The sequence below is a fragment of the Parambassis ranga genome, chromosome 10 (genome assembly GCF_900634625.1).
Source record: "Parambassis ranga chromosome 10, fParRan2.1, whole genome shotgun sequence".
Taxonomy (NCBI): Eukaryota; Metazoa; Chordata; class Actinopteri; family Ambassidae; genus Parambassis; species Parambassis ranga.
In genome coordinates this window covers 8,248,389-8,272,500 of record NC_041031.1, presented here as the reverse complement: position 1 = coordinate 8,272,500, position 24,112 = coordinate 8,248,389, and the positions used below count along the sequence as shown (strand labels likewise).

The 24,112-nt window shown below is 40.6% G+C and overlaps 5 protein-coding genes across 7 annotated transcripts in view; 2 read left to right on the top strand and 3 right to left on the bottom strand.

Moving 5' to 3' along the window:
- The first annotated feature begins 78 nt into the window (after positions 1 to 78).
- nkx2.5 (NK2 homeobox 5) lies at positions 79 to 1,488 on the top strand. 2 transcript variants are annotated; one of them, XM_028415743.1, is made up of 2 exons: positions 79 to 439; positions 878 to 1,488. In XM_028415743.1, the coding sequence occupies exons 1-2, from the start codon at positions 79 to 81 to the stop codon at positions 1,486 to 1,488; spliced, it is 972 nt and encodes a 323-aa protein (XP_028271544.1). The 2 variants fall into 2 exon arrangements, with proteins under 2 accessions (XP_028271544.1, XP_028271543.1); XM_028415742.1 differs by having other exon boundaries at positions 875 to 1,488.
- A 2,421-nt stretch (positions 1,489 to 3,909) lies between these two features.
- bnip1a (BCL2 interacting protein 1a) lies at positions 3,910 to 5,629 on the bottom strand. Its single transcript, XM_028415754.1, has 6 exons — positions 5,532 to 5,629; positions 5,003 to 5,095; positions 4,818 to 4,909; positions 4,626 to 4,730; positions 4,414 to 4,532; positions 3,910 to 4,106 (listed from the first exon to the last, which is right to left on the bottom strand). Exons 1-6 carry the CDS (start codon positions 5,610 to 5,612, stop codon positions 3,910 to 3,912), a joined length of 687 nt encoding a protein of 228 aa, XP_028271555.1. The 5' UTR covers positions 5,613 to 5,629.
- Positions 5,630 to 5,862: 233 nt separating this feature from the next.
- atp6v0e1 (ATPase H+ transporting V0 subunit e1) lies at positions 5,863 to 7,662 on the bottom strand. Of its 2 annotated transcripts, none has more exons than XM_028415767.1 (4): positions 7,436 to 7,662; positions 6,906 to 6,953; positions 6,344 to 6,467; positions 5,863 to 6,225 (listed from the first exon to the last, which is right to left on the bottom strand). In XM_028415767.1, the coding sequence occupies exons 1-3, from the start codon at positions 7,537 to 7,539 to the stop codon at positions 6,374 to 6,376; spliced, it is 246 nt and encodes an 81-aa protein (XP_028271568.1). In that variant the 5' UTR covers positions 7,540 to 7,662; the 3' UTR covers positions 5,863 to 6,225; positions 6,344 to 6,373. The 2 variants fall into 2 exon arrangements, with proteins under 2 accessions (XP_028271568.1, XP_028271570.1); XM_028415769.1 differs by having other exon boundaries at positions 5,863 to 6,222.
- An 808-nt stretch (positions 7,663 to 8,470) lies between these two features.
- Positions 8,471 to 11,653, bottom strand: rpl26 (ribosomal protein L26). The gene is made up of 4 exons (XM_028415762.1): positions 11,593 to 11,653; positions 10,760 to 10,931; positions 10,529 to 10,669; positions 8,471 to 8,637 (listed from the first exon to the last, which is right to left on the bottom strand). Exons 2-4 carry the CDS (start codon positions 10,925 to 10,927, stop codon positions 8,509 to 8,511), a joined length of 438 nt encoding a protein of 145 aa, XP_028271563.1. The 5' UTR covers positions 10,928 to 10,931; positions 11,593 to 11,653; the 3' UTR covers positions 8,471 to 8,508.
- A 774-nt stretch (positions 11,654 to 12,427) lies between these two features.
- ppp2r2ba (protein phosphatase 2, regulatory subunit B, beta a) overlaps positions 12,428 to 24,112 on the top strand; it is a 31,846-nt gene continuing 20,161 nt past the window's right edge. Inside the window, exon 1 of the mRNA XM_028415714.1 lies at positions 12,428 to 12,747. Coding sequence (XP_028271515.1) covers positions 12,669 to 12,747 — 79 coding nt within the window. The 5' untranslated portion in view covers positions 12,428 to 12,668. The remainder of the gene's footprint in view (positions 12,748 to 24,112) is intronic.

Sequence of the window (24,112 nt, the reverse complement as noted above, 5' to 3'; positions counted from 1 at the left end):
CAGGAAGGAAATAGGACTTGTTGCCGTCTTTTGTTGCCTCCATATGACAGATTAATAGTTTTTTTTCAGTTCTTGGCAATGTTTCCCAGCCCCAGCACGTCCACTCCCTTCTCTGTAAAGGATATATTAAACTTGGAGCAGAGCCATGACGTTATGGTGTCTTCTCTGGACGTGTCTTCTCCTCGCATGGACTGCTGCACCCTGCCGACATCATCCTCCTCCTCCTCGTCCTGTATGCTGGCCCGTCTGAAGCAGGAGCCTCTAAGGGACATGTCGTCCGCCGCCGCCTCACTGTTTGGAGAAGACACCCACGACCACAAAGCCGGTAGAGGCAATGCACTCAACTTCGGCTCTACCTTTTATGGAAAATCTCTCATAGATATGGAGAATATAGACAAGAATGGAAAATCAGACGCGTTTGAGGGGAAACGAAGAAAAGGTGAGTGGATGAGAGACTTAAATTTTTGCAGGCCTGAACAAAATTAGGCCTACAGGGTCAGGACAAAACGCAGCAGAAAGTTTTCCAAAAACTACCACACCAGAGCAAAAAGTCCTGTAGGAGGAAAATGTCACAGTGGACAAAAACCTCGAATTTTCACATATAAATAAAAACAAAAGTTGCCTTGACAGGCCTGCCTGAATATTTAGGATTCCTAAAATAAAGTTAAACCCAATTTGTGTCCATAAAATAAAAGCTACCATGTGAAATGGGAACTCGAATTATAAAGGATGTCACTCGTATTGTCACAATATACGTGCGTAATTCCAAACCACACTGGAGACCCTTCTTAATATTCAAAAATAAAATATGTTAACAGGTATTTTCTTAGCTGCATTAATAAGCCTAATTTTTTTTTCTGTTTGATTTATTTAGAAGAGCTCGGTGTTTCGGCAGAGCTTGTGGACGACGTGAAACTCGAGGATCCGGACCGACCTAAACCCCGGAGACGCAGGAAGCCGCGGGTCCTCTTCTCCCAGGCGCAGGTGTATGAGCTGGAGCGCCGCTTCAAGCAGCAGAGGTATCTGTCCGCCCCGGAGAGAGACCACTTGGCCGGGGTGCTTAAACTCACCCCGACACAGGTGAAGATCTGGTTCCAGAACAGGAGGTACAAGTGTAAGCGGCAGAGGCAGGACCAGAGCCTGGAGATGGTGTCTCTGCCGCCACCCAGGAGGGTGTCTGTGCCGGTGCTGGTTCGGGATGGGAAGCCTTGTCTCACGGCTGACACAGCCAACTACAACCCCTCATACAGCGTGGGTCACATCAACCATTACACGTATAACAACTATCCGGCTTTCAGCAACTACACCAGCACCGGCTGCAACACAAACTATGCATGCAATTACCCCGCAGCCACAGTGCAGACTATGCAGGGCTCCTCCAACAACGGGAATTACATGAACTTTGGTGTGGGAGACCTGAATAATGTCCAGAACACCTTTTCTTCCAGTAACGGTGTGTCTTCACTACACGGCATTAGGACGTGGTAAACAACAGACAAGTAAAAAAAAAAATACAGATTTCACTTAAAGGGAGTTCTTTTATAACTGCATGCATTTTGCGGAATTTGTGTAATTTCTCTTATATTTAATGGATTAATTTTGGTAGATTTCGGTTTTGTTTTCAGCACTAGTTGTTTTCTGAGTAGCCTACGTTTTATTCTATTTTCAGCGCACATGTAACTTGAGCGTAAATAATAATAATAAAAAAACAAGCTGCAACCAGTTTAACTTTCAAATTTACTAAACAAGTTTGTGTGCTTTTCCTTTCTTTTTGTTTCAAGTCGTTTCTTTTTTTACCTTAATAAGTAAATCCAGATCATTTCAGGTGGGTGAAAAAATACAATTTACTGAACTGAATATATAACATTTATTATTTCATGATTAAATAGTTGTTATGCAGCTAGAAATTTAGAAATGATCAAACCCTACATTAAAAATGATTAAAAACACGAAATGACACTATATCAATTAATAATTATAGCTTAAAGTCATGAACTGGTAATAGGCCTATAAAACGTGTATGGCCCTCACATGGTTCGTGTCTGGTTAAAATGTTCAAGTGGCTATTAGCAAGCTTCCTTCAATAAGCTTAAACAAGGTCAAAAGGTTGTTAAAAGTTTACACTTTTTACAACCTACTGTCAGACGCATACACTCTGCATGTTTAACAGTTGCTGAGACAGAGATGGCTGCTTGCTATGACCTTGACCTCTACTCCATGTTAAAAATCCTGTTCTAGAAATGCAGAAACTACATTATGTAAAATTCAAAAATCAAGCTGTCCTGCTTTTTTAAGTAATGACAGTTTTATTTTATTATTAGGATTTTTTTGTGAAAGTTTAACTGGACTCACATATGGTGTTGAAGTATGTAATAGTAACATAACTGTAAAGCTCTGTGATGTAAAATTCACCACATAAATATGGAACTGCTGAGATTCCTGCCATCTGGTTTCTTTGTTTACATCTTCAGCATGGAGGCCTCAGCCCACTTGTCCAGATACAAACCGTAACACTTGATTGACAGTATCTCAGTGCTAAATTCAAGAATAGTCCAATTTGCTTTACAGAGAGCCAGAAGCCTTGTCTAAGTGTGCAGTTATATGAACAGGCTAAGAACTACTAGCTGTGCCCAACTGCAACCACTTTACATGAGTAAGAGATGCTTAGGTATATCTTAGGTCTCTCCACACATACTCTGTTGTCTACTACACAATACACAAATTCACACCAAGCTCAAGGCTTTTACATTTATTTATACTCAATACTGACAATATTTACATGTATATATTAAACAAAATGGCAATGCCAGGCAACTGCAGAAAGGGTAGCAAGGTCATGTAGCTTCTCTGGCCACCCTCTCCTCCGTGGTGTTGAAAAGGCAACGTCAGATAACAATGCCACACAACCCTAAAAATATCCCCCCTCACCCTCCACACACACTGGAAAGGGAGAGGGGAAACGGGTTGGAATAATCTGCTTTTCCGGGTCTTATCAGAAGAAAGGCAGGGATGCATGCTGCTCTATCTCTGCCAGTGTGAACACTGCTTCTCCTCTGCTGAGCTTTTCTGCTCTGTTGCAGCCTCAGAGCTACACTTACTGAGCAGAGTGAGCTCACATGTAATGTGTTTTTTTTCCTTTGCATGCCAACTACATAAAACATAGAGAGAATCCACGCACAAGTTCTGTCCAGCTAAGGAATCCAAGACAGTGAGTGCCTGAATTATGTTTAAATTAACAATATGAACATCATATTCTCATAAAATAGCAATAAGTCTTTATAATGCAATTATAAATTATACTTCACAGTAATTATACAGTACATTGATATATATACAAAAAGCATTTTTTGATTAAAATAGTCAAAAAAAAGGTAATGTATAACTCTGTTATACAGACATGCTCAGTCCTAGTATTGATCCCTAGATCCCTAGAATGTATGTCCTTTACAATTACTAGTATTAGATAAGTATTAGTATTTTAATTAATAATTTAATTAACAGTCTGAATGATGTTTGATATTTTTGAATTCTGTTTGTATTATGTTTCAGTATTTTATGGAAAAACTCACCTCAAAAGAACTGTGTGTCATGTCAACATGTTTGACCACTGTCAGAGTGGACATGCAACACGTTTTGTACATCTCACACTTCATCCTCTTCATTATTTGTCTCTTAGTATATGAAATAAAAATAATTTCAATAAATAAAACAGCACGGAGTTAGAGGTTTATCCTTTGTGAGCAACATGTCACCCTCAGCAGCATCACTTCAGTCAGGTAAGCTGTCCACATTCCACTGAGCAGCTGCTCATGTGTAATGTGTGTAGTATAAAACACCGGGTTTGTTTGTGCTGACTGTGGAAAGTATTGTATGTGGTCATGTGAAGGAGTCGATAAAAAGGTACCTGGTCTACAGGAAGGGAAATAGTCTCTTCTTCAGGATGTAGAGAACTGTAGCGAGGAAGAGAGCCAACGCCAGGAAGATGAGCAGTTTGTCAGTGAGCTCTCTGCGGTTGTACTTGGTGATGAGCTTTCTGCCGAGCTGAATGGTCCCCGTCATGGTCTTAAACTCTTCGTTTGTCTCTTGGACCGTTCTTGAAGACGTTGCTGCAAAGTGAAGAGAAAAACATTTTAAACACCAGGGCATTTATTGGAAAGACTCCAGGATTAGACACACAAAGGCACAATGTAAATGGATGCTCTTAAGATAATGAGCCTTTAAAGAGTTTAACCACAGGATTTTTGGAGAGTGAAGGAGGGAAAATCCTGTTTAAAGCATCCACGTACCTGTGTACAAGACATCATGTAATGTTTAAATATTTTAGTAAAAATAAAAGGAAGAAGAGTGGACGAAGAGTTGTCATGTTTTGGTTAAATGTTGTATTTATTAACACGTAGGGGTTCCTTCACTGACCTAGTGAAGTTATGGTCTCCTCACTCTGCTGAACTTGCTGCGCCATCATCCGGCTGATGCTCATAAGATTCTCTGTGATATCACTGGTTGTTTGAGCCAGACTCTCTTTGGTCATTTTCCTGAAGATCAATAAATATTAATTGTGCAAAACAACAACAACATCAACATGAAAAGAAATCATCTCTAAAATTCTGGACACATGTCCAGCTCACCTCTGTCTCACAGCGCTGTCAGGGCCATCAAGAAGTGCCTGTTTCTCCATGTTGTCAATACACATTTTGCTGGCGAGGTTGGCTTTCCTCCAGACTGTCTGGTTACTGCAAAATATAAACCAAAGGCCACAATATATAAACACAAGTAAGACGGAATAGACGATACATATAGTTAATTCTGAGAGACTTTACCTCAGCATCTGTTTTTTGTGTCCCTCCACCTGACTCATGAGAGTTTGCTTATCTGATTCTTTGTCCTGTTCCATTGCCATCTGCTCCAAATCCTGCCGCACAAGCAAAATAACACATATTTTATTGCATGGGCGTTATTACATGAGACTGTGTGGTCTTTTCAAAGATAAAGTAAAGTATCTCACCTGAATCCGTGATCTGAGGTTGTGGAAACTCTTCTTAACAGCTGTATTTATTTCTGTCAGCTTGCTTTGAGGACCTGAGCACTCAGTAATGTCCTGGTGACACAAATGGTTTCATTGGATTTAAATGTCTGAGTTTGAACTCTTCATCAGTTTTGACAATTAGTGTTTCGCCTCCAGAATTTCTTAAATGTTTACAATAATCTAAAAATACACATCTTTTCATTCATTCGCCTTTGCAATGAGACAGGTTGGAATAGCGAATCGTTCTGATGTCTGCTTCCTAAAGAGAAATAAATACCTTGCACTTAGGCACATTTGACAGTCTATTTTTACTTATGCTAAATGTGTTAAAGCACTGTTCTTCAGCTGCTGTCTCCTCCTCAGAGAAATAAGCTAACAGTGGATACACCGGCTACAGCAGATGTAGCAGATAAGCTAACAGGTAAAAACATCTCCTTTAGATGACAAGGTCAAACAACATCGTGTCCTAACGCTGCACTTTAACGTCTTACCAAATATATATTCGCACCTGAATGAGAGCCTTGATTTCCAAATCATATTTGAGTATTTCTTGTTCACATATTCGGACGTGGACATCTGCGGACGCCATGTTGCCAACGTAGTAACTTGAAGCTACGGAAAGCAGGAAGGCGATTTTCAACTTCGACATCACTGGACGAACGGACCTTTGGACGCAGTTTACACGTTAAAGACAAACGAATAAATACGTCATTATAAGATAAAACGTATCGTCTAAACGCTGAAAAAATAACATCTATTTATTTTACATGTGAGCGTGTATGGCGACACAACTTGAAAAACACATCATAAAACGTTAGAAACAAAAAGCAACAGTGGAGTGATGTTGTAGATGTATTTATTTATATAGTATGGAATGAAGAACATCCATTATTAATATCAACAGACAAACACAAGATCAGCAACACCACAAAAAGAAATCAACATCATTATAACATTAGACACTGCGCACATATTAAATAAACAAAACAACAGGTGAAGGTTGGTACAATCTGAAGTAAAGCACATCAAATGAGCTCTTTTTATCCTTTGGGAATTATATTGTACAAGGCACCAGTGTGAGGGTGGCATCACTCAGTAGTCACACAGGGATCTGAGTTTTTTTAAGGTGATCCAGAAGGAATGATCTCTGCGACAGGCCACATGCAGCGGTGTGTCAAGTCTTCTGCTGCTGTGAAAAACTACTGTAAAACAAACAGAACAAGCCAAACAACAAAATCAATCAGCTACGGGTTCCACGCTTATGTAAGCGTTAGTCCAAATTTATTTTTGTACTATATTAGTGGAAGAAGTGCACAGTACCTGCATAGTCAGGATTCTTGAAGAGGCAAATTAAGGCCAGTGATAGTACAGGTACCAGATGACGTCACTTGAGAGTGCAGGACCAAGTAGTGGATTCAGCTGGGCCAGAATGGCTATTAACCAGCTGATGGAATGGAAAATAGACATTAAATCATGTATGACAACACAAAAAAATGCATCATGGTCTGTTTAATAATATAAATGTGTAATCTGATTATTGGCATGACGTTAGGTTTATTTAACACATCTCAAACTGGGTATCTTTGAGGAATAACCTCCTTTGGTTGCAACACTCCTTCGTCTCTGCTGCCCTCTTTTGTCACTGACATGTAACATAACACCAGCTGCTCACCAGTTTGTGAATATAAATATTTTATCACTCTGTTTTAATTTGACACTAATGTATGGAAATGAACACAAAGTGAAGGAGAAACACTTGAATATCAACATATTCTGTCTCAACAATACAAATAAAGACCACTTGTGATAAAGTTTCATCCTCATACACATACTTGAATGAATAAACTCACAACAAGCAAACATCTGGAACGATCATACTCACAAAAGGTAGCAGCAGACTGCAGTTAATACCAGCATTGTGACTATGACACTGTGGGGAAAGAGAGGACAGATCTATAAATGTTATATTTATAATCTCATGACTGTAAACACAGTCTGAAAACACATTCATATGCGCCACCTAATCTCGTGATGCGAGTGACAAACGACCAAATAAAGGAAGTTGCACCAACTTTGGCAATTTTTCCGCAGATGTAGATTATTGATGCATGATTCTGGTATTTAAACAAATTTAAAACATGGAAATAAACAAGTCCACCACAAGAAAATGATGAATCTGTAGCTAAAAGTACGTCAAATCAGCTTCAGTTAGCATAGAGGTTTTTACCTAGCTACAAGTTTAACTTTGTAATGTAAGTTTGCAAAGTTTAAACTTCTTTAAACGATCCGAACGACGCCTTTTAACTGATATGCCGTAAATCTGTGTTCATAACAACCAGATTAATGCAGAAAATACAATAAAAATTTCGCCTTTTAGCCATCTGAAGGCTAAAGTGAAGCTAACGAACTCACCCTCTGTTTGGTCCCTTTGGGATAAACCAAGGAACAACTCCTCCAACTATTCCCCAAAACAGGGTCATCACAGACATGGCGATCACAAACGACATGCCCGCCATAGTGGGAGTTCAACTAAAACCGAAAAATATCTCTGAGGTACAAAATGTGAACTTCAGATAAGTTTAGTCCAGTTGCCACACATACACACACCGACGACAGAAGTCAGCATGCGTCACATGACTCTGTACCAGAGGCAGGAAGTGAAAGAGAGCGCCTGTGACCGGCAGGGGGCGCTCCTGTGCTAACCACTGCACCACAATTTATATTCCTAAATTTGACAAACGCATCATTTGTCAGCCTTTTTCTGGACATTTTGTATTCGATTCAAACATATATTTGAACATAATTCTTCTCTTAAAAATGCACTGGATGCCCAGATTTACGCCCCTTTCCCCATATATGCCAAATATATTTACCTCATGAGACACATCAGTTCACATTACTGGATACTGAAGGTATTTCCACCCTCTGACACATAATGCTGGTACCAGCAGCCTTTGTGGCTCTAAATGTTACATATTAAAGCCAATTATTTATTAAATCAGATTCTACACTTTTAGGGTCTTCTGTAGTTCTGCAGTTTCACCTGTGTTGTATTTTACTCAGTGCCCATACAAAACCTTTTCCTTAAATGTAAGGTTTATGCAGTTCTGTAACCTTTCATGGAAGGTACATTTCCAAGCTGATCTGGAAAACTTTCACTTATACAATGATGCAGCAGCTTGTACGCTCTGCCCATGAAATGTATCATCATTAATGGAGCATTTTCTTGCCAACACATCATGGCAAGTTAAAATTATACACTAGGCCATTGTGCTAAGTTCATTGGATTCACCAGTGCTCCATTGTTGTGCATGTATATGGTCTTTTACACATGTTTTAGATTTCATGGTGATGTACAGTATAACTCTTGATGTTGAATAAGACACTTGGGTTTAGAAGTTTCCATTAAACAAAAACTTATCACAAAACAATGCCAGACAAAGTGAGGTCCATTTACACTGTTTATTGACAGCAAAAGATCACTTTTACTCCTGCATCTTCTCAATGGTCTCTTCCTTGTATTTGCCCTTCTCCTTTCCATCAGCGCGAGACTTGGCCTTGCGCTCCAGGATCTTCTTGCGGTCCTTGTCCAGCTTTAGCCTGGTGATGACCACCTGCAGACAAAAAAAAACAAGTTAGGTCCATTTGGGCAATGTTCCTAAAAACACAAACCAAAGCACAGTATTTGAAATATATTTTACATCAACCACAAACACTAAACAAATGAATCAATACATTTGGCAGAGCATCAAACAATAGATGCATTTAGATTGAAAACAATAACATGTCAACATATCAAAATCTCAGACCTGCAGCCACAGCAGTATAATTAATCATAGCTAAATTCCATTTATAAAACCCACCAACACTTGGGCCCCATATGTAGTACATGCTGGTTCATCAGTATGTCACACTGGAACACTAAACTGGGCCAGAAATGATCACTACCATTATTTGCACCTGTGCCTTTTCTGCAATGATGCAGCACTGAATCAATCTCGCCTACTAGCCGAGTGCAAAGCTTTTCAGCCAGCCCAGCACTGCCTAGACTAGAAATATTTTAACTATACACTACACACACACACACACAATAATAACTACTAATTGTTTAGGTTGCAACAATTTTAACAAATTAGTCAATGATAAAAATGACTAGATCCTACCCTATTTGGATTTGGATGCTTTAAAAACAGCTTGGTTGAAAACTTGGGCTGGCAGGTTTGCAGGCATTATGTTATCTTGCATGCAGCAAACTCAAAATTATTCTGCACAGTTGTTAGAACTAATTCAAAGACATATAAACACAGTCTGTGTTAAGTGTAAGAATGCATGCAACAACTTTTTTGTGGTACACATGGAAATAGCAGGAAATGGAGTTTTGGTGTTTGTTGTTACAAATCTGCAAACATGACTCCACAGTCATTCATTAGGTATTACAGCCAGCTAAACACTGTTCCATCATGGTGAGACTTTCAAGCGTTCTTGTAAACAAGAAACATGACCTCACAAATGGTTTGGTGGCCAAACCTGAAAATAATCAAAAGTGACAGAAAATCTTCAAAGCTGCAAAAACACTGAGGATCAACCTCAGAGGTACTGGGCTCCCTCTCCTCTCAAACAAAGACTGGACAGAGACGCCCCCATTATACCACCTGAGTTCTGCTCTACTCTTAGCTGGAATTGTGGAATTCTTGCTGGAATCATGACCATTTCATTTGATTCCGGATTTGTGCTCAGATGTTTGAGGACTACATCAAATACATGGGTCTGCCCCAAGTAAAAATCTGACATCTTGTTGAAAAACATTGCTCAGTTTAAAGTACTGTTTTTCTGCTGGCCCCTAAAATATTTTAACCTAAATGAGTCCTTACATTAATAAATAGAGGATACATACAAAGTGCATCGACATCATATTGCCACTACAAAACATTGTAATAAACCAACTGCTCTTATGCTTCATCTGGTGAAGGACCAATGCTACTTTTCTATTTTGCTTTAGACACTTGAAAGGTAGGATACAAGATGATTCCAGCCTCGATAGGCTTATTGTACATGAATTAAACTGGCATGAGGGCCATACCTCAAAACACCTACAGCAGGAATGCAGGTGAGTACAAACCTATTTTTCTACACAACTGAATTAACATCTTGCTGCTTGCATTAACAAAACCCTTTTCAAAAATGGACTTTACGGTTATCTGAAAATCAGATAACACTGATGACTGATCACAACAACTTCTGATTTACAACTAAAAACTCTGCACCTCAGGAGTATGGTAACAGGAAAGGAGAAAAATCTCTTACTTCACAAAGCTAAGACAAGGACAGACCAAAAACAAGCTCACGTTTCCATGTGTGAACCTTAAGGTTAATAAAGGTGGGCATCCACTGACAACAGTGTGTAGGGTTACTTTTAAACAGGTCTGTTTAACACTACCATCTAACCTATTTCTATTGCACCAGGGATGACCTCACAAAGTGTGTGTCTACACAATTGTGTCTCACCTTGCTGGGGTGGATGCCGACATGGACTGTGGTTCCGTTGGCCTTCTCTCTCTGCACACGCTCGATGTAGATGACGTACTTTTTCCTGTAGACCTGCACGACTTTGCCGATCTGCTGGCCTTTGTAGTGTCCACGGACAACCTGTTGAAATAAAAGCACATACAAGTCAGGCAAATGCAACTTACCACAGGTATATAATTGACAAATTTGAATCAATGTAAATTACAACACCTGGACTTCGTCATCTTTGCGGATGGGCATGGACCTCACGTTGTACTTCTGGCGGAGCTCCTTAGACAGTGGGGAAGACATGATCTTCCTCCTGATGTGTGAGGGGGCATTGAAGTGCCTTTTGCGGTTCTTGCGGCGAGAAGATGTTACAAATGGATTCAGCTTCATGATGCTGAAAGTAAACACATGCATAAATCAGTCAAACAACACATTGCAAAAGGTTTCAGGCAGTTGAAAAAGCCGCTGAGACTGTGGATCCTGCGAGCAACGAGCATAGCGCCACAAAGTAACGTAAACACACTCAGCAAAATACTTGACAAAACGTCAGTACACACTCACAGTATATATACTCCTCATAAATATGAGTGGCAACGCGGTGCGGTCACAACTTCAACTAACATTAATACATGTAGTTTCAAGGTAATAGCAGAATGCTAAGTAGGCTAGCAAAATGTGCTAAGGCGCTAGCATAATACAGGAGACGGAGAGGAGCGGCAGTATTACTACAATACGTTAATTAAACAGTCTAATAAACTGCAGACCAAGAGAAATCACATTAGGTGTAAAGAAACCCAAATATTAACAGCTAGCACCAAGAACAAACGACTTCCATTATCGTAAGGAGACATGCGGATACAGCCGGATGAACGGGGAGACGAAACACAAGACAGCATTTATTTAGTAATCCTTCACCAACACGGGGACGATATTGGCCGTCTTTAAATCGTAAAGGTGTTTACACTGTGTTTGGACTTGTACAGGGAAATAGAATAGCACTACATTGAGGATGGATGGGGATAACTTTGGTGAAATTATCTGCTAGCAATTCTTACCCTGCCGTTTGCTCCTCTATGGCCGGCGGAAAAGAGACTCTCGATCTACTTCCGCTGGCATTAGTTCACACTCAAGCCTCGCGAGATTTCAAAGTATACACGATAAAAACACAAATAAAGACCCAAATATTCAATGGAACCATTTAGTGTTTAACACGCTAGCATGTTTATCAGTGCTGCATTTGGTTTAAGTAGTTGATTTAAGGGATTTTGTCAGTTTGGACAACTTTTATTCAGTTTCATTTGTTTGTGTATCGTATAAAATAAGCAGAATCCCACGAGCATATGTATTAGACTGTAAAATGTGTGATATTTCACAGATTCTTCAGGATTTTTTAATTCACTTTAATGTATTTTACTTTCTTTTTGCAGCTTAGGCTCCATACTATAAAATGCTGCCACAAGATGGCGCCAAACATAATTAACAGAGCCTGTTCAGCCAACAACTTTTGTCTATGATTCATCAAGTTCTGGCCTCTGTTCATAACGCACCTAATAAAGTATAAAAACAATCATTAGTAATAGGATCAAAAACAAATCTAGACATAACAGTAAAACCTTTATTCATAAAGGCCTCCCTAAACGATGTGCTGTTTACTATTATACATTAAACATTTAGCAGCCTGTCACATGTTTTGGAGCATCATCTGGGCTGCATCATTACAATCAGCTCCTAATAAATCAGCCTCTTTTTTTTATTGAAATAAGCAGACAAACAAACAAAGGTTGTTTACGCCGACAGACCACCCATACATTGACCTCCCATCCGTGAGGACAGAGGCGACCCCCTGTCCTGCTCTACTCGCCTACATACACGCAGTGAACTACCGACAGGGAAGCGGAGGCGCGCTGACACCGTGCGCTGTTTGCTCCCCGGGCGGCGCTCAGTTGTACCGGAGCCTGCTGCCTGCTTCCTAAAAGTGATGCTGTCATAGCCCCCTGCGCCGCGGACATCGAGCCTCTTTCCCCTCCCGCACCTCGCTGGATCCTCTTCTGGCTGGCTGTCGCGGCAGCAGTGCGGATGTGGAGCCAGCAACGCAACCATCTTCACCCGTCGGCAAGCACCGGAGAAGAAGATGAAATGTTTTTCCCGTTATCTCCCGTACCTCTTCCGCCCTCCGAGCACCATCCTGTCCTCCACTTGCCACACCGAAGGTAGGGTGGGACGCCGAGGGCGAATGTGACGGGGCTGTGAGTTGCTTTTACTTTGTGCGTGTGACATGAATGTTGAGGCTGCCTGACACATACATGTGCAGAAGTTACAGCGGGGCTAACCTGCATAGCCCACTGCAGATTTGTCACAGCGCGTGAAGTTGTTGAAGCCATTCTTAAATCGAGATTTGAGGCAGCAAAAAATAAAATAAAATAAAAAAAATCTGGTGCAAATGTCAGGAAGCATATTTGTATGTGGATGTTTGGCTGAAAGAGTGGCACTCCTAGTCCCACTCATTTTGCTTCCTCTAAAGCTGTCAACACAGGCCTACAATATGCCAGGAGAGAAAGTCAGTTTGTGGAGTTGCATGATAAGTACCGTGTATGTCCTCTCATTCATCTCACCTATTCACACTGTGCTGAGATGCTCCTTTGACAAGATCTGGCTTATTGTACTCTTAAGAATGGCAGGAACTTTTCCCCCCATGTTCACTCGTTTTTTATTTCCCTAGAGTTGAAATGTTGTATTGACCTTCTGTGATGGCAATAAATGACTTTCATATGCTGGCTGGTCAATTTATCCTGACGATTGTACTGTCAGACAAACAGCCCAAGAGGGTCTGAGAGTTTGTATAACCAGCCATTTACTAGGTCATAATATGGAGACTGAGGCATTGCATTATTTAGCTTTGCATGGTCGCCCTCCTTCCTGTGTGCACGCTCTGCCCTCAGCCCTCTGGCAGAGGAAGGAAGATATGTGGTACAGTATTCTATACAGTATGTGGTGGTCATAGCCTGGGCCTTTCAAATCTTATAGAGATGACCTATATTACTGTACACAGTTTTCATAAAGGAGAGGAAAGACAGTCAGTCAGTGTTACCTTGTGATTTGTGCTGCATATTAACTCTCAGCTCTTCCCTCCCCCCTTCACCACTATCCTCAGTTTATTATTCATTTAGAAGTTGATTCAATTGAGTTGTAATGTAAATATAAAAAAAACTATAGTGGTAAAAACATGAGTAAATGGGTGAATAGAACCTTTTTTTGCTGAAAAGGCATGAAGCGTGGAGGAGGTGCACATTTATACAAGAGAGGGTAAACTGAATTTGACACATTTAACACAATATATATGAAAACATGTTATTAATTGTTGTGTAATTATCACATCACAGCTCACACGTAACCACCCACCTTGAACCTTTACATGTTAAAAGGTGAGGCCGACTAAACAAACACTATCTCCTCTTCTGTCTTCACGCCCACTCTCTTCCAACTCGCTTTCTGACTCTTGAATCCCTGATAGAAGGGAGGGGTTTTAATAGAGGAAGTGATAGATCACTAAACATCGGAGTTGCAGTGCTCACCCACAGTAATGTGATACACGACTCTGTGCTGCTCTCTATATGGACAAATATCAAACAGTTGTGCATGCAGAAAACGTTGAATGTTGCATGTTTGAAAGGTCACAGCAGCTGACACTGGATTTATGGTGTTAAAAAAAACACAGGGATGGGTCATCTCCTATCTGCAGCATGTTTAAAAAGTGTGCGCTCGTGTGCACTAATCAATGTGAACACGTGTGTTGCGTTGCATCCTCTCTTGTCGTGACCTTGTTACCGTGCTTTGCCCTTCCACTCAACCTGCTGGTCTCCAGGATGCTGGTCGTTGCATCACTGTAGTCCTCCTTCATGTCTGCTCCAGCTGAGCTGAGTTCACCCCAGGGAAGATGAGTGTGCAGTTACCATGTCAGTGGAAAATATATTATATAAGCCCTCTACTGGACCAGTGTGTGTGTGTGTATGTTTATCTGGGCCATTGTGGGGAGCAGAGTGCCAGCATCACTCGGATTCACCTGGGTCCAGTCTCAGAAGGATGCTTAGCCAGTATTTGGTTGCCTCTGTTGTGGCTCCTTGTATAACTTTGGCTTATATCTGTTTGTTTGCCCCCTGATGTTCTCTTTTCTTCCATTGTACATCAGTCTGTCAGTTCTGGTGTGATGGATTAAGTCTTAAAGTTTTCTGATGGGTGTGTGTGTGTGTCTCCCCCACTGCTGTCTTGTGTTTGAGTCAGGGAAAAAAAAATGTGCGTCCCCAACTGACACCTCTCTACAATATCATGCTGCCATCAATCAGGCAGAGCCAGTCCTGCATCAGCTTCCTCCTCCTGGTTGCTGTGGCGTCAGAGGGAAACTCAGTGATACATTATTTGTAACACTGACAGAAAAAAGCAGAATAGAGTAGTGATTTTTTTTCAGATTAAATCTGTAACATATTCTTCAGATTCTTTGTCTTTGTGATTAATGACTCTAGTTGACACTCGCAATGTGTTATGTGTTTTTCTATGCTTTGTGTTTTTTGCATCTGGTGTTTTATTTATACAAAGAGCAGTGAGCCTCTCATGGCTGTGCCTGAAGGGGACTTCTGTTTGAGCTTTGACAAAACGTGCCAAACTTGGAGTCATAGTGTATGTGCGTGTGTGCGTCGCTTCTCCTACATCCTGCTGTGCTGTTGGTATCTTGACAGACACCCAGTTCACAGCTCAGAACATCTTCCTCTTATGTTTCTGTCCCTGCGTGCTGCAGCGTTCACACACTGGTACATGTGACTGTTTCAGTTCGGTCAGCTTTTCAACATAGAGAATGGCCTTCAAGGCATAGAGGCTTAAAGTGTACTAAAAACTAATTGTATATGGTGAAGGTCTACATCTACAGTGTAACAGTTTTTCCTAGCTGAAAAGTGCTTACTATTCAAACTCTCCTGATAAAAAATACTGCTTCTAAAGCAAATCACTTTCAGAAGACCTTGTAGCGTCAGAAGAAATAATTTCTCTGTTAAATTACAAAATAAAAAGCAGCACAAATAGGACTTGATGTTTCATTTCTGTGATAAGTCAGGATGTTGGCAGTATGGGTTGGAGTGGATAAAGGATTGGAGGAGCATTGGGGTCATCAGGTGGGCCTCCTCTTCGTTTAACGCTTCTTTAATAAGCCCACAACATCTCTCTCCACACTCTCCATGACACTGCCCTTATCACCTCACCTCCATCTTCTTCAATAGACTGGTTAAAGATGTGGCAACCGTCTTTAATTAGGAATAGTGCAGTTGCCTATTATAATTTTCATCAACATCCTTATTCTATATGGTGCCTGAGAAAAGGTCGTGCCTGGCCAGAGAGTTGTACCAAACACACACATTTTCCCCTCGTCCAACCCTTACATGTAACATAATAGTCTGAAATCTGGTTCTTTTTGCTGCACGGTCACTATTAAACAGTCTTTTGTGGCTTTTATTAGAAGTAAACTGCCTTGTCCTTGTACTGTAGTGAAGGCTTAAACTGCTCTAATCAAAATTTATTTTACCAAGGGACAGACTGTTGCTTGTAGTGACAACCCCTGCAGTTACCTCTAGTCTTTTGTAGCAGCTGTTTTTATTGCCAAAGCTCAGACAGACCTCTCTGAAAATTACACAGTGACAGTGACAGCTGGATATGTTCTCTCTCTCTCTCATGATGCTGTAGCCACATTCTAACAATTTTGGTATCACAGCTTGTTGTGATGCACTCAAGAAGTTAAAACAGGAAGTAATGCATGGATATTATAGTTTTTCATGTAATGAGGTGTGAGGTGTACATGAGTGCTAAACTCTGCATTAAATCATCATGTTTTTTTACCTTGATCCTTGCTATGGTCTTCATCAGATCAGCATTAGCAAAGCATTTAAAACAGCCCATTCTAAATTGTAACAAAAAGTTATGTTTAGCATGTTTAGCATTTTCAATCAGGAATCATCCACTTTTTGCTAAATGAGAAAATGTGACTGAAGAGCAAGGAATGTTCGTACTGGAAACAAAAAGGTGGAAAGATGTAAGTCAGCATAAAAACGGGTCTGTGCTTTGGAAAAAGTTGAGCAACAACATTAGTCACATGGACAAAAATATTTCCTTTGATTCTTATGGGGTGGATATCAGTAGCCAGTGGGAACATGACATTCTCTTGCTCAGTGGGATGAAAACACCATAACATATCACTGTCTTTCTCACGCAGCACTCACCCACAGTTTCATTTTACAACAAACACTTCCTGCTAGGTTTCCACAATAAGCGGAAATGAAAACACAGAAAGAAGTGAACAATTACAGCATCACCAAGACTCCCCTCACTCTCACAGCCTCACAGGAGGCCGTGTATTATTACTGCTTTCTTTATCTCCGTTTCAAAATATGTAGAATAAATGTTTCACCTCTGGCCTATAACTTCATGGTGAGCTTCAGTGTTTTGAAGACCATCTGTTACTCAGCATCGACCATGCCTCTGTTGGGAGCTGTGGAACCAGACAAAGAGGCTCCTTATCAAGCCGGACTGCTGGGCCTTTGCTCCAGCTGACAGGCTGCAGCAGAGACACAGCTACTATTGGGATTGGGGTAAATATAGAACATCAGGATGGGCTTCCTCTTTCTCACAGCCCTCTCAGCCCATCTGTCTCTGTGGTTTTTAAAAGATCCTGATGGGTTGAGTGAGACAGGTTACTACATGGCTGCAATAAAAGCCATTCATTAAATCATGAAATATACGTTCCTGCATCTTTCTGATCTTAAAATAATAATCATGCTATGCCAGTATGTCACTGACTGATCTATGCAGTAAACAACATAATATTATGCTAATGTGAAGGATTTATATGGACGCAGTGAGTGAAGAAGCAACATGGCTCAAATTCTACTGTAGTGTAATTAAAAATGGTTACAATATCAATCTCTGTTTAATTTTGAAAGACAAATATTGGGACAAAATTAGATTTCCCCAGGTTTAGGTATAACAAGTGCTTGGCATACTCTAGTGACACACATAGATGACAGGCTTTTCTTGTTTGTGTTGCAGCCTTTTAAAGTTTGAAGCTAAACAAGAAGAAGCTAAACAAGAAGAATAGCTTGGATGAAACTTTAATGAGACCGTGCAGCAGCAGGGGAGAGGATATACGACTGATTAGAAGAACAAATGGCACAGGAGATAATAAAACAAAGCAGCTACACACGTTTAAAGCAATGCAATGGATGGGAAAAACAGATTTTTTTCTTGCTTAGATGCACTGAAGGTCGGGAGGGAGAGGTGTTTTATACACAGCATTACACAGAGATTTGTATGCAGCTATGAAGTACATGGGAAGATTGTGAGTTAGCTCATTTGTAGTTATTAAAAATAAAGATTATATTCAGGAACCCCCCATGTGTTTATAAGAAAATATATGCATGAGTTGTAAGGTTACCATTCTTTCACTGACCTTTCACTGATAGACCAGCTACACACTCTATCCAGCAACATAAGGGAGGTTTTAATACAACATACTGCTGATAAGAGTTCATAAAAGTGAAACATAAAGTGGCAGTATAAGTGCAAACTGGAGAAAATAAGAGAAAACCAACCACACACTAAGAGAGCTGATAGAGCTCAGTACACTGCACTGTAAAACAATACACCAGCAAATGAAGAAGAAAACTCAGGGTCAATACAAGACAAGCTGTAAGCAGTGCAAAGGACCAATGCATATTACTGAGTAATTTGTGACCTCTGATGTTTGCATTTAGCCAATTCAAGCGACCTGAATGGAGGTTTAAAGGACAAGTGTGTAGGTATTAGTGGCACCTTGTGGTGAGGTTGTAGATTGCAACTAATACCATTTCCAAACCCTTGTGGTAAAGGTTCTACATTAGTTTGGCTGCTCTGTGATACTGTAAAAACCACCTGGGACCTATTCCCTGTGTAGAAATGAAGAGCTGGGTTTAACCTAATGAAGGCATAAGGTTTGATAGTTACAGGGTATTAAAAACATAAATATTATTTAATTTCTGCTAATAGAGTCCTCTGACACTTCCCAGCGGTCCCAGGCAGTTTGAAATCATATGAAGTAAAAACATCTGGTACAGCAGGTGGTGTCTTTTAACTGGTATTAGGCCATATTTGTGGATCTGTGGGGATACATTAGAGTAAACAATAAAGGTTGAGAATCACTGCTGTAGAGCATATGTCTAAATTCCACAGAGAGAAGTGAGTGCCCCCTCAGCACTTTTTGGGTGTGAAAATGAAGGAGTAACACTTCCATTAATGTGTATAACTATAATTGTACACATCTGGAGTTTTCAGCCCATAAAAGGGTTTTCTCCTATCACATACATCTAGTATTTACACTTCCAAAATGTTCCAGGACTGTGGACAAACAGTATAGCATCCGATCCACAGCTTGGCATTTCTCACTGTTGAGACTGTAACCTGATCATACCCACTCAGCAGCTGTGGCTGTGATTCAGTTAGATCTCAGTGTAGGTGCCTTTTTATAGTTTCCCAGCAGAGTTTTTCAATATCCCTCTGAAAATAGCCCTGTATTGTTGCAAAGTCATCACAGTGCTGCTTGTACATAATAACCTGAGTGATGCGGTCGATGCAATAACAGGGAGTGAAACCAAAACATGCCTGGAGCAGAGGCGGTTATAGAAAGAATGCTGTTCATCAGGCATTTGTTGTGTTTCCTATGGATCAGAACCATGGACAGTGTGTTGTGTTTGTGTGTGTGCGAGAGAGAGAGAGAGAGATACGTTGCTGCTCCTGCCATACTGTAGTGAAGGCTCTTACTGTTCTGTCTGAATGGTGTTCTACATGAAACTGGATAAATAATGTAGCCTAATGCCACTGTATGAGGCATCAGGCAGCAGCAGCAGTACATGAAGTACCAGTCTGTCTTGCCCTACTGCCTCTATCTCTCTCTCTCTCTACACACACACACACACACACACACACACACACACACACACACACACACACACACACACAGTACAGAACATCCAACTCTGAATGGATGGATGGTACATGATGTCACCTGATGAGTCATAAATTACTAGTTTTCTAGTCTTGCGCTGTCTGCCTCAGTCTTTTAGTTCACTTCTGATAGTCACCTTATTTATAGCTGCTGCTGTCATGCAGAAGTAAAGGTTGAGCTCCCTGTGTGAACCTTATTAGTCATCAGCCCATTTAAGTATGTGAGATGAAAATAAGTGCTTATTATTACACCTTTTTCTAATACCACCAAATGCAACACTGTACATGATACATACTTATACTATAATTTTAGTTTTGTTTTATTGGAACAGAACTAGAACTAAATGGTGGAAATGTCAGGACGTTATTTAACATTTTGAATCTAGCTTCAAGTGTAATTCAGCAAATGCTGTGCAGTGAGGGTTGTGCGATATCCTCACAAATATAGAACTGAGAGGGCCAATAATAGTGTAAATAAAGAACTTTTAGGATACTGAAGCTGATTACTGCACAGGGCATAAAGTAAGTCTGTAAATATTGTACTTAACTTCAACAAGAACATCTGCTGTTTGTCAATAAACTCATTTGGCCCTGTGCCCTGTTGACCAGCTTTATTTTCCACAGGAACTTAACCAGATTTTAAATCCAGCCATGACACGATTACCATACTCTGGGATTATACAGACGTGACTGAGTGACAGTCTGTGGGATCAGCGCTTGTTATCTCATTTGCTCAACATATTCAACAGCAGGCTCAAGAAACAGAGACACCCGAACTGATTTCATTCAGATGTCAAAAGAAAAATAAGTCAAACCGAAACAACACACAGTGCAATCAATTCGGATTTTGAATATCTATTGCACGTTATATTTCATTTCATTAATTAATGTAAATATGTATCAAGATGTCTTAAGTGGAGTCAGTTTTTAATGTTGTGGTCTGATTTTTAAAAAGTGGAACATAAATTTAAAGCGGCCTGCACTGTCCGTACCTATTCAGTTAAAATGAGCTACATTCACTTTGGTCTTACCCTTGGCTCCCAGTCATTCGTTCACATTGATCTGACCAAATAGCTCTGTGACCCATCTAGCATATAATGTGTTTGGAGGCCTTTTGTGTAACAACACTGAGGCTAAATTAGGTTTCCCACCAGCAGACAATTTTACGCTTGAAAATGACCTACAGTAAATATTTTTGAAGGCCAAGACCCAACATGCCCTGCAGGGTATTTTGTAATTTCATTGGTCTGCAGAGACCAACACATTTCCTCACACCTGCTTACAATGACACTGTACTAAGCTTGTTGTGTTGTAGCCACTTTGGAAAAACTGAACTTAAAATAAAGTGTCTCACTGAAAAGTGGTATTAAAGTGATGTAGATAGAGGAGCTGTTTTTCACTGAGGCCATCTGCTCTGTTTGAAAGTGTTGCTGAGTATAAGAGAGGCGGTCAGGCGGTAGAATAGAGCTGGTGATAGATGGGCTGATGGATGCAGGGGGAGGGGAGATGATGAGAGTGCAGATTTTGGGGGGGGTAAAAGGAGTTCTTTTCCGGTAGAGTTGAATCTGTGGCTTGGCTGTGACACACTGCTCTGCCTGTTTTCATACCAAGCACTCAGCTCTGGCTTCATACCAACTTCAAACAACCAATGCCGCGGTGCCGCTCAGCCTCTTTCCTTCTCTCTGACATGTTGGCTCACCCCTCTCTTCCCCATCCTCATCTCTCTGACTCTCATTCACCACCTCCTTCCTTTGGCTCTCTGTTTTTGGATTTTTGTTACCTACACACACTCTCTGTCTCCCTCCACCCCCTGTTTTTTTTTTCCTCCAGCTTTTCCGGTTGTACAGAGGGGTGTGGGATAGGACCAGGGCCTCCGGGTTTCCATAGTGATACTTTGTGTCCTGATGTCATTAGTATTGATGGTGTGCAGCTAGGCCTGGCCATCCTGGCACAAGGGCTGTTTACTGTTTATCCCAAACTTAAGACTTTCAGTGAGAGATTAGTCTGTGTTGGTGTGTGAGATACAACTCAGTCTGTTTCATTGTTGTAATTTTACATTTAGATACACTGAATGAAAAGCAACTAATAGACCATTTGTGATGAAAGATAATGTAAAGCAGTGGTTAGGTTCTCTTCTGAGCTGGAGAGGCTTGGCATGGATAAAATGCCAGTTTCAAGACGAAGCATCCTCCCAGTCTCTGACGCTGTATGATTACTGAAGCGTGTCTGTAGAGCACAACTCCCAGCCTGACTCTGTCTCTGTCTCACTCTTGCTTTCCTCTGGTTGCTTCACTGGCTCATCTGTCTGAGGAGATGGACGTCCTCTTAGCGCCACTTCACTCAGAAATACACGTGAGTGTGTTTATCTGCATGTATGACACCACACATCTGTGGTTTATGCTCAAATTGTATTCACCTCTCACAGCTTGTTCAGCTCAGAGGTCTCTTGCAGGCCCTCAGCTGGCAGGCTGAATCCTCTGTGTTGCCAGAGTAATTAGTTCTGCTTGGTTTCTGAGGCCAGGGGTGGACAAAATATGGATCCCATATTGATGGTGTCACGACATGCAGAAAGAGCACATCTATGTTCACCCAGTCACAGACACAGACCTGATGTATCCACATAAAGATCCTGTTTGCATGTTGCTCATGTATTGGTAAGTGACTGTCTGGGAATGCAGAAAAACACCCATTTCCTTCATTGATTGAAATGGGAGCTGGACCTCACACAAATGCACTCACATTAGCATAGTTTATTTTGGGGGCATTCCATTAAAGTCCACCCAATACTCCAGGGAACACACTGTTAGCTGATATTTGTTTACAATTTTTTATGTGTGTGGAAAAGGATGAGCTGACAGGAAATGATCCCTGAGATCACTTACTTTATAAGGTTGATGAACAAAATAGACAGATGGATAAATAACAGTAAACAAAAACTGTTTTGGTACAAAAACTGCTCCTTTAAATCCCTAAACTAGGCACCAGATTCTGACATCTGTGTTTAATTAACAGATATAAAAATGTTGGCAGCAGTTGTTTGCTATCTATCATATTGTGGGTGCAGAAATTATTGTTTTAGTGAGAGTAAAGAAACTTAAGCAAATACTGCAATTAAATATGAATATTAAATGGAGTAGTATTTGCAAACAATATATAAAAATATGAAATAATAATAAAATATAAAAATGTTAAGCTTTATATAATAAAAGAGCTGTGCCACGTGTTATTTGGAAAAAAAGGTGTGGTGACACACAGATGATCCTGCCTTAGTTTATCCATGTAATACATCTTTTTGCCACCTGATGGTGCTCTAAGATTACCTCAGTTAATGCTGGCGCTTTTTGCTCCTTGTGTGCTATGATGCCTGTTTTATTTCATATAAATAAAGCAGACAGACAGATTTACACTGTATAAATTGTATATTAAATATTCCACAAAGTTTGATTTTAATACACATAAGTCTCATCTCAGCAAAGGAAAGTGTTTTTGACAGACGGCCAGGAGGATAAACAGACAGATGGACAGAACACTTTTGCTAGCAGGTCTCATTGCACCCTGCTACATCAGGAATGGCAAATCCCCAAGGCTACTTTGCAACAGAGGGATCTGCCTCATACCAAATCAATAAATTGAGCAATAAAAATTAAGCCCTGTCCAAATGAGAAACTGGCCAGTTGAGCTTATTGACATGTTTCAATTAAAGTGGCAAGAATTTATCACTGCAGTGGTAGGAGCTGATCCCACCTTAAGCTCTGTGTGTGTACACCAGTGTGTGTGTGTGTGTGTTTGGGGGGTATGTCTATAGTTGAAGTGTGGATGGACAGCTTGCCACCCTGTGGGCACCACGACTACAGTCTATCTGTGATACACGCTGGCAGCTGCTCTGCCAAATGGGATTTTCCTGGAGATTACAGCCTCTAAGTGTGACACGCTTGCATGTGTTTGTCTTTGTTGTTGACGGCCTGTGTGTGTGGACGGTTGTAATAAAGCAATAAGTGTTTTTGTGTTTTTGTGTGTGTGCTGAAGTGGCTTTGTGGGGGCTCTTGAGCTGAGGTGCACAGAGAACATGTTCTGCAGTCACATGGGGCTGGTGGAAACATGACTGAATGGCTGCAGGGAACCCTCTCTGGCAAGCTGCACCGAGGAAAAGGGAGGCAACAGGGGTTAGATGTGGGGTCAGGCTTTTTCCACTCTGTTGCAGTTCTTATTAGCAACATTAACTCTTACTGAAGGGACATTTGCTGTCTAATCTAATGGTTATGCTGATACAATACAGGGTGATCTGTGTGTTAGCTCTTAATGATGCTTGTGTCTCTGCAAAAGATGCAGTTGATCTGTCAGCAGAGGATTCATTTGTTATATCATAAAGCAAAAACATCATGTTGTGCTTTCAGCTTCTCAAATGGCCGCTTTTCTTTGTTTTATATAGCCTATTTGTAACTAAAACTAAATATCTAGAGTTTTAAGCTGCAGTATAGACAAATTAATCTAAGAAAATCACCTAAGCCCTAAAAAGGGCATTTTACCATGTTAGTAATCAAAGAACTAATTGGCTAAAAAGTA

Coding starts and splice junctions, on each gene's coding strand:
- nkx2.5 (XM_028415742.1), top strand. CDS start 79: ATGTTTCCCAGCCCCAGCACGTCCACTCCCTTCTCTGTAAAGGATATA. Junction 440..874: donor TGAGGGGAAACGAAGAAAAG/GTGAGTGGATGA, acceptor TGATTTATTTAG/AAGAGCTCGGTGTTTCGGCA.
- bnip1a (XM_028415754.1), bottom strand. CDS start 5,612: ATGGCGTCCGCAGATGTCCACGTCCGAATATGTGAACAAGAAATACTC. Junction 4,910..5,002: donor ACCTCAGATCACGGATTCAG/GTGAGATACTTT, acceptor CTTGTGCGGCAG/GATTTGGAGCAGATGGCAAT. Junction 4,731..4,817: donor CACAAAAAACAGATGCTGAG/GTAAAGTCTCTC, acceptor TATATTTTGCAG/TAACCAGACAGTCTGGAGGA.
- atp6v0e1 (XM_028415767.1), bottom strand. CDS start 7,539: ATGGCGGGCATGTCGTTTGTGATCGCCATGTCTGTGATGACCCTGTTT. Junction 6,954..7,435: donor CCAAAGGGACCAAACAGAGG/GTGAGTTCGTTA, acceptor CTTTCCCCACAG/TGTCATAGTCACAATGCTGG. Junction 6,468..6,905: donor GCAGTCTGCTGCTACCTTTT/GTGAGTATGATC, acceptor CCATTCCATCAG/CTGGTTAATAGCCATTCTGG.
- rpl26 (XM_028415762.1), bottom strand. CDS start 10,927: ATGAAGCTGAATCCATTTGTAACATCTTCTCGCCGCAAGAACCGCAAA. Junction 10,670..10,759: donor GCAAAGATGACGAAGTCCAG/GTGTTGTAATTT, acceptor TTATTTCAACAG/GTTGTCCGTGGACACTACAA. Junction 8,638..10,528: donor TCGGCATCCACCCCAGCAAG/GTGAGACACAAT, acceptor TTTTGTCTGCAG/GTGGTCATCACCAGGCTAAA.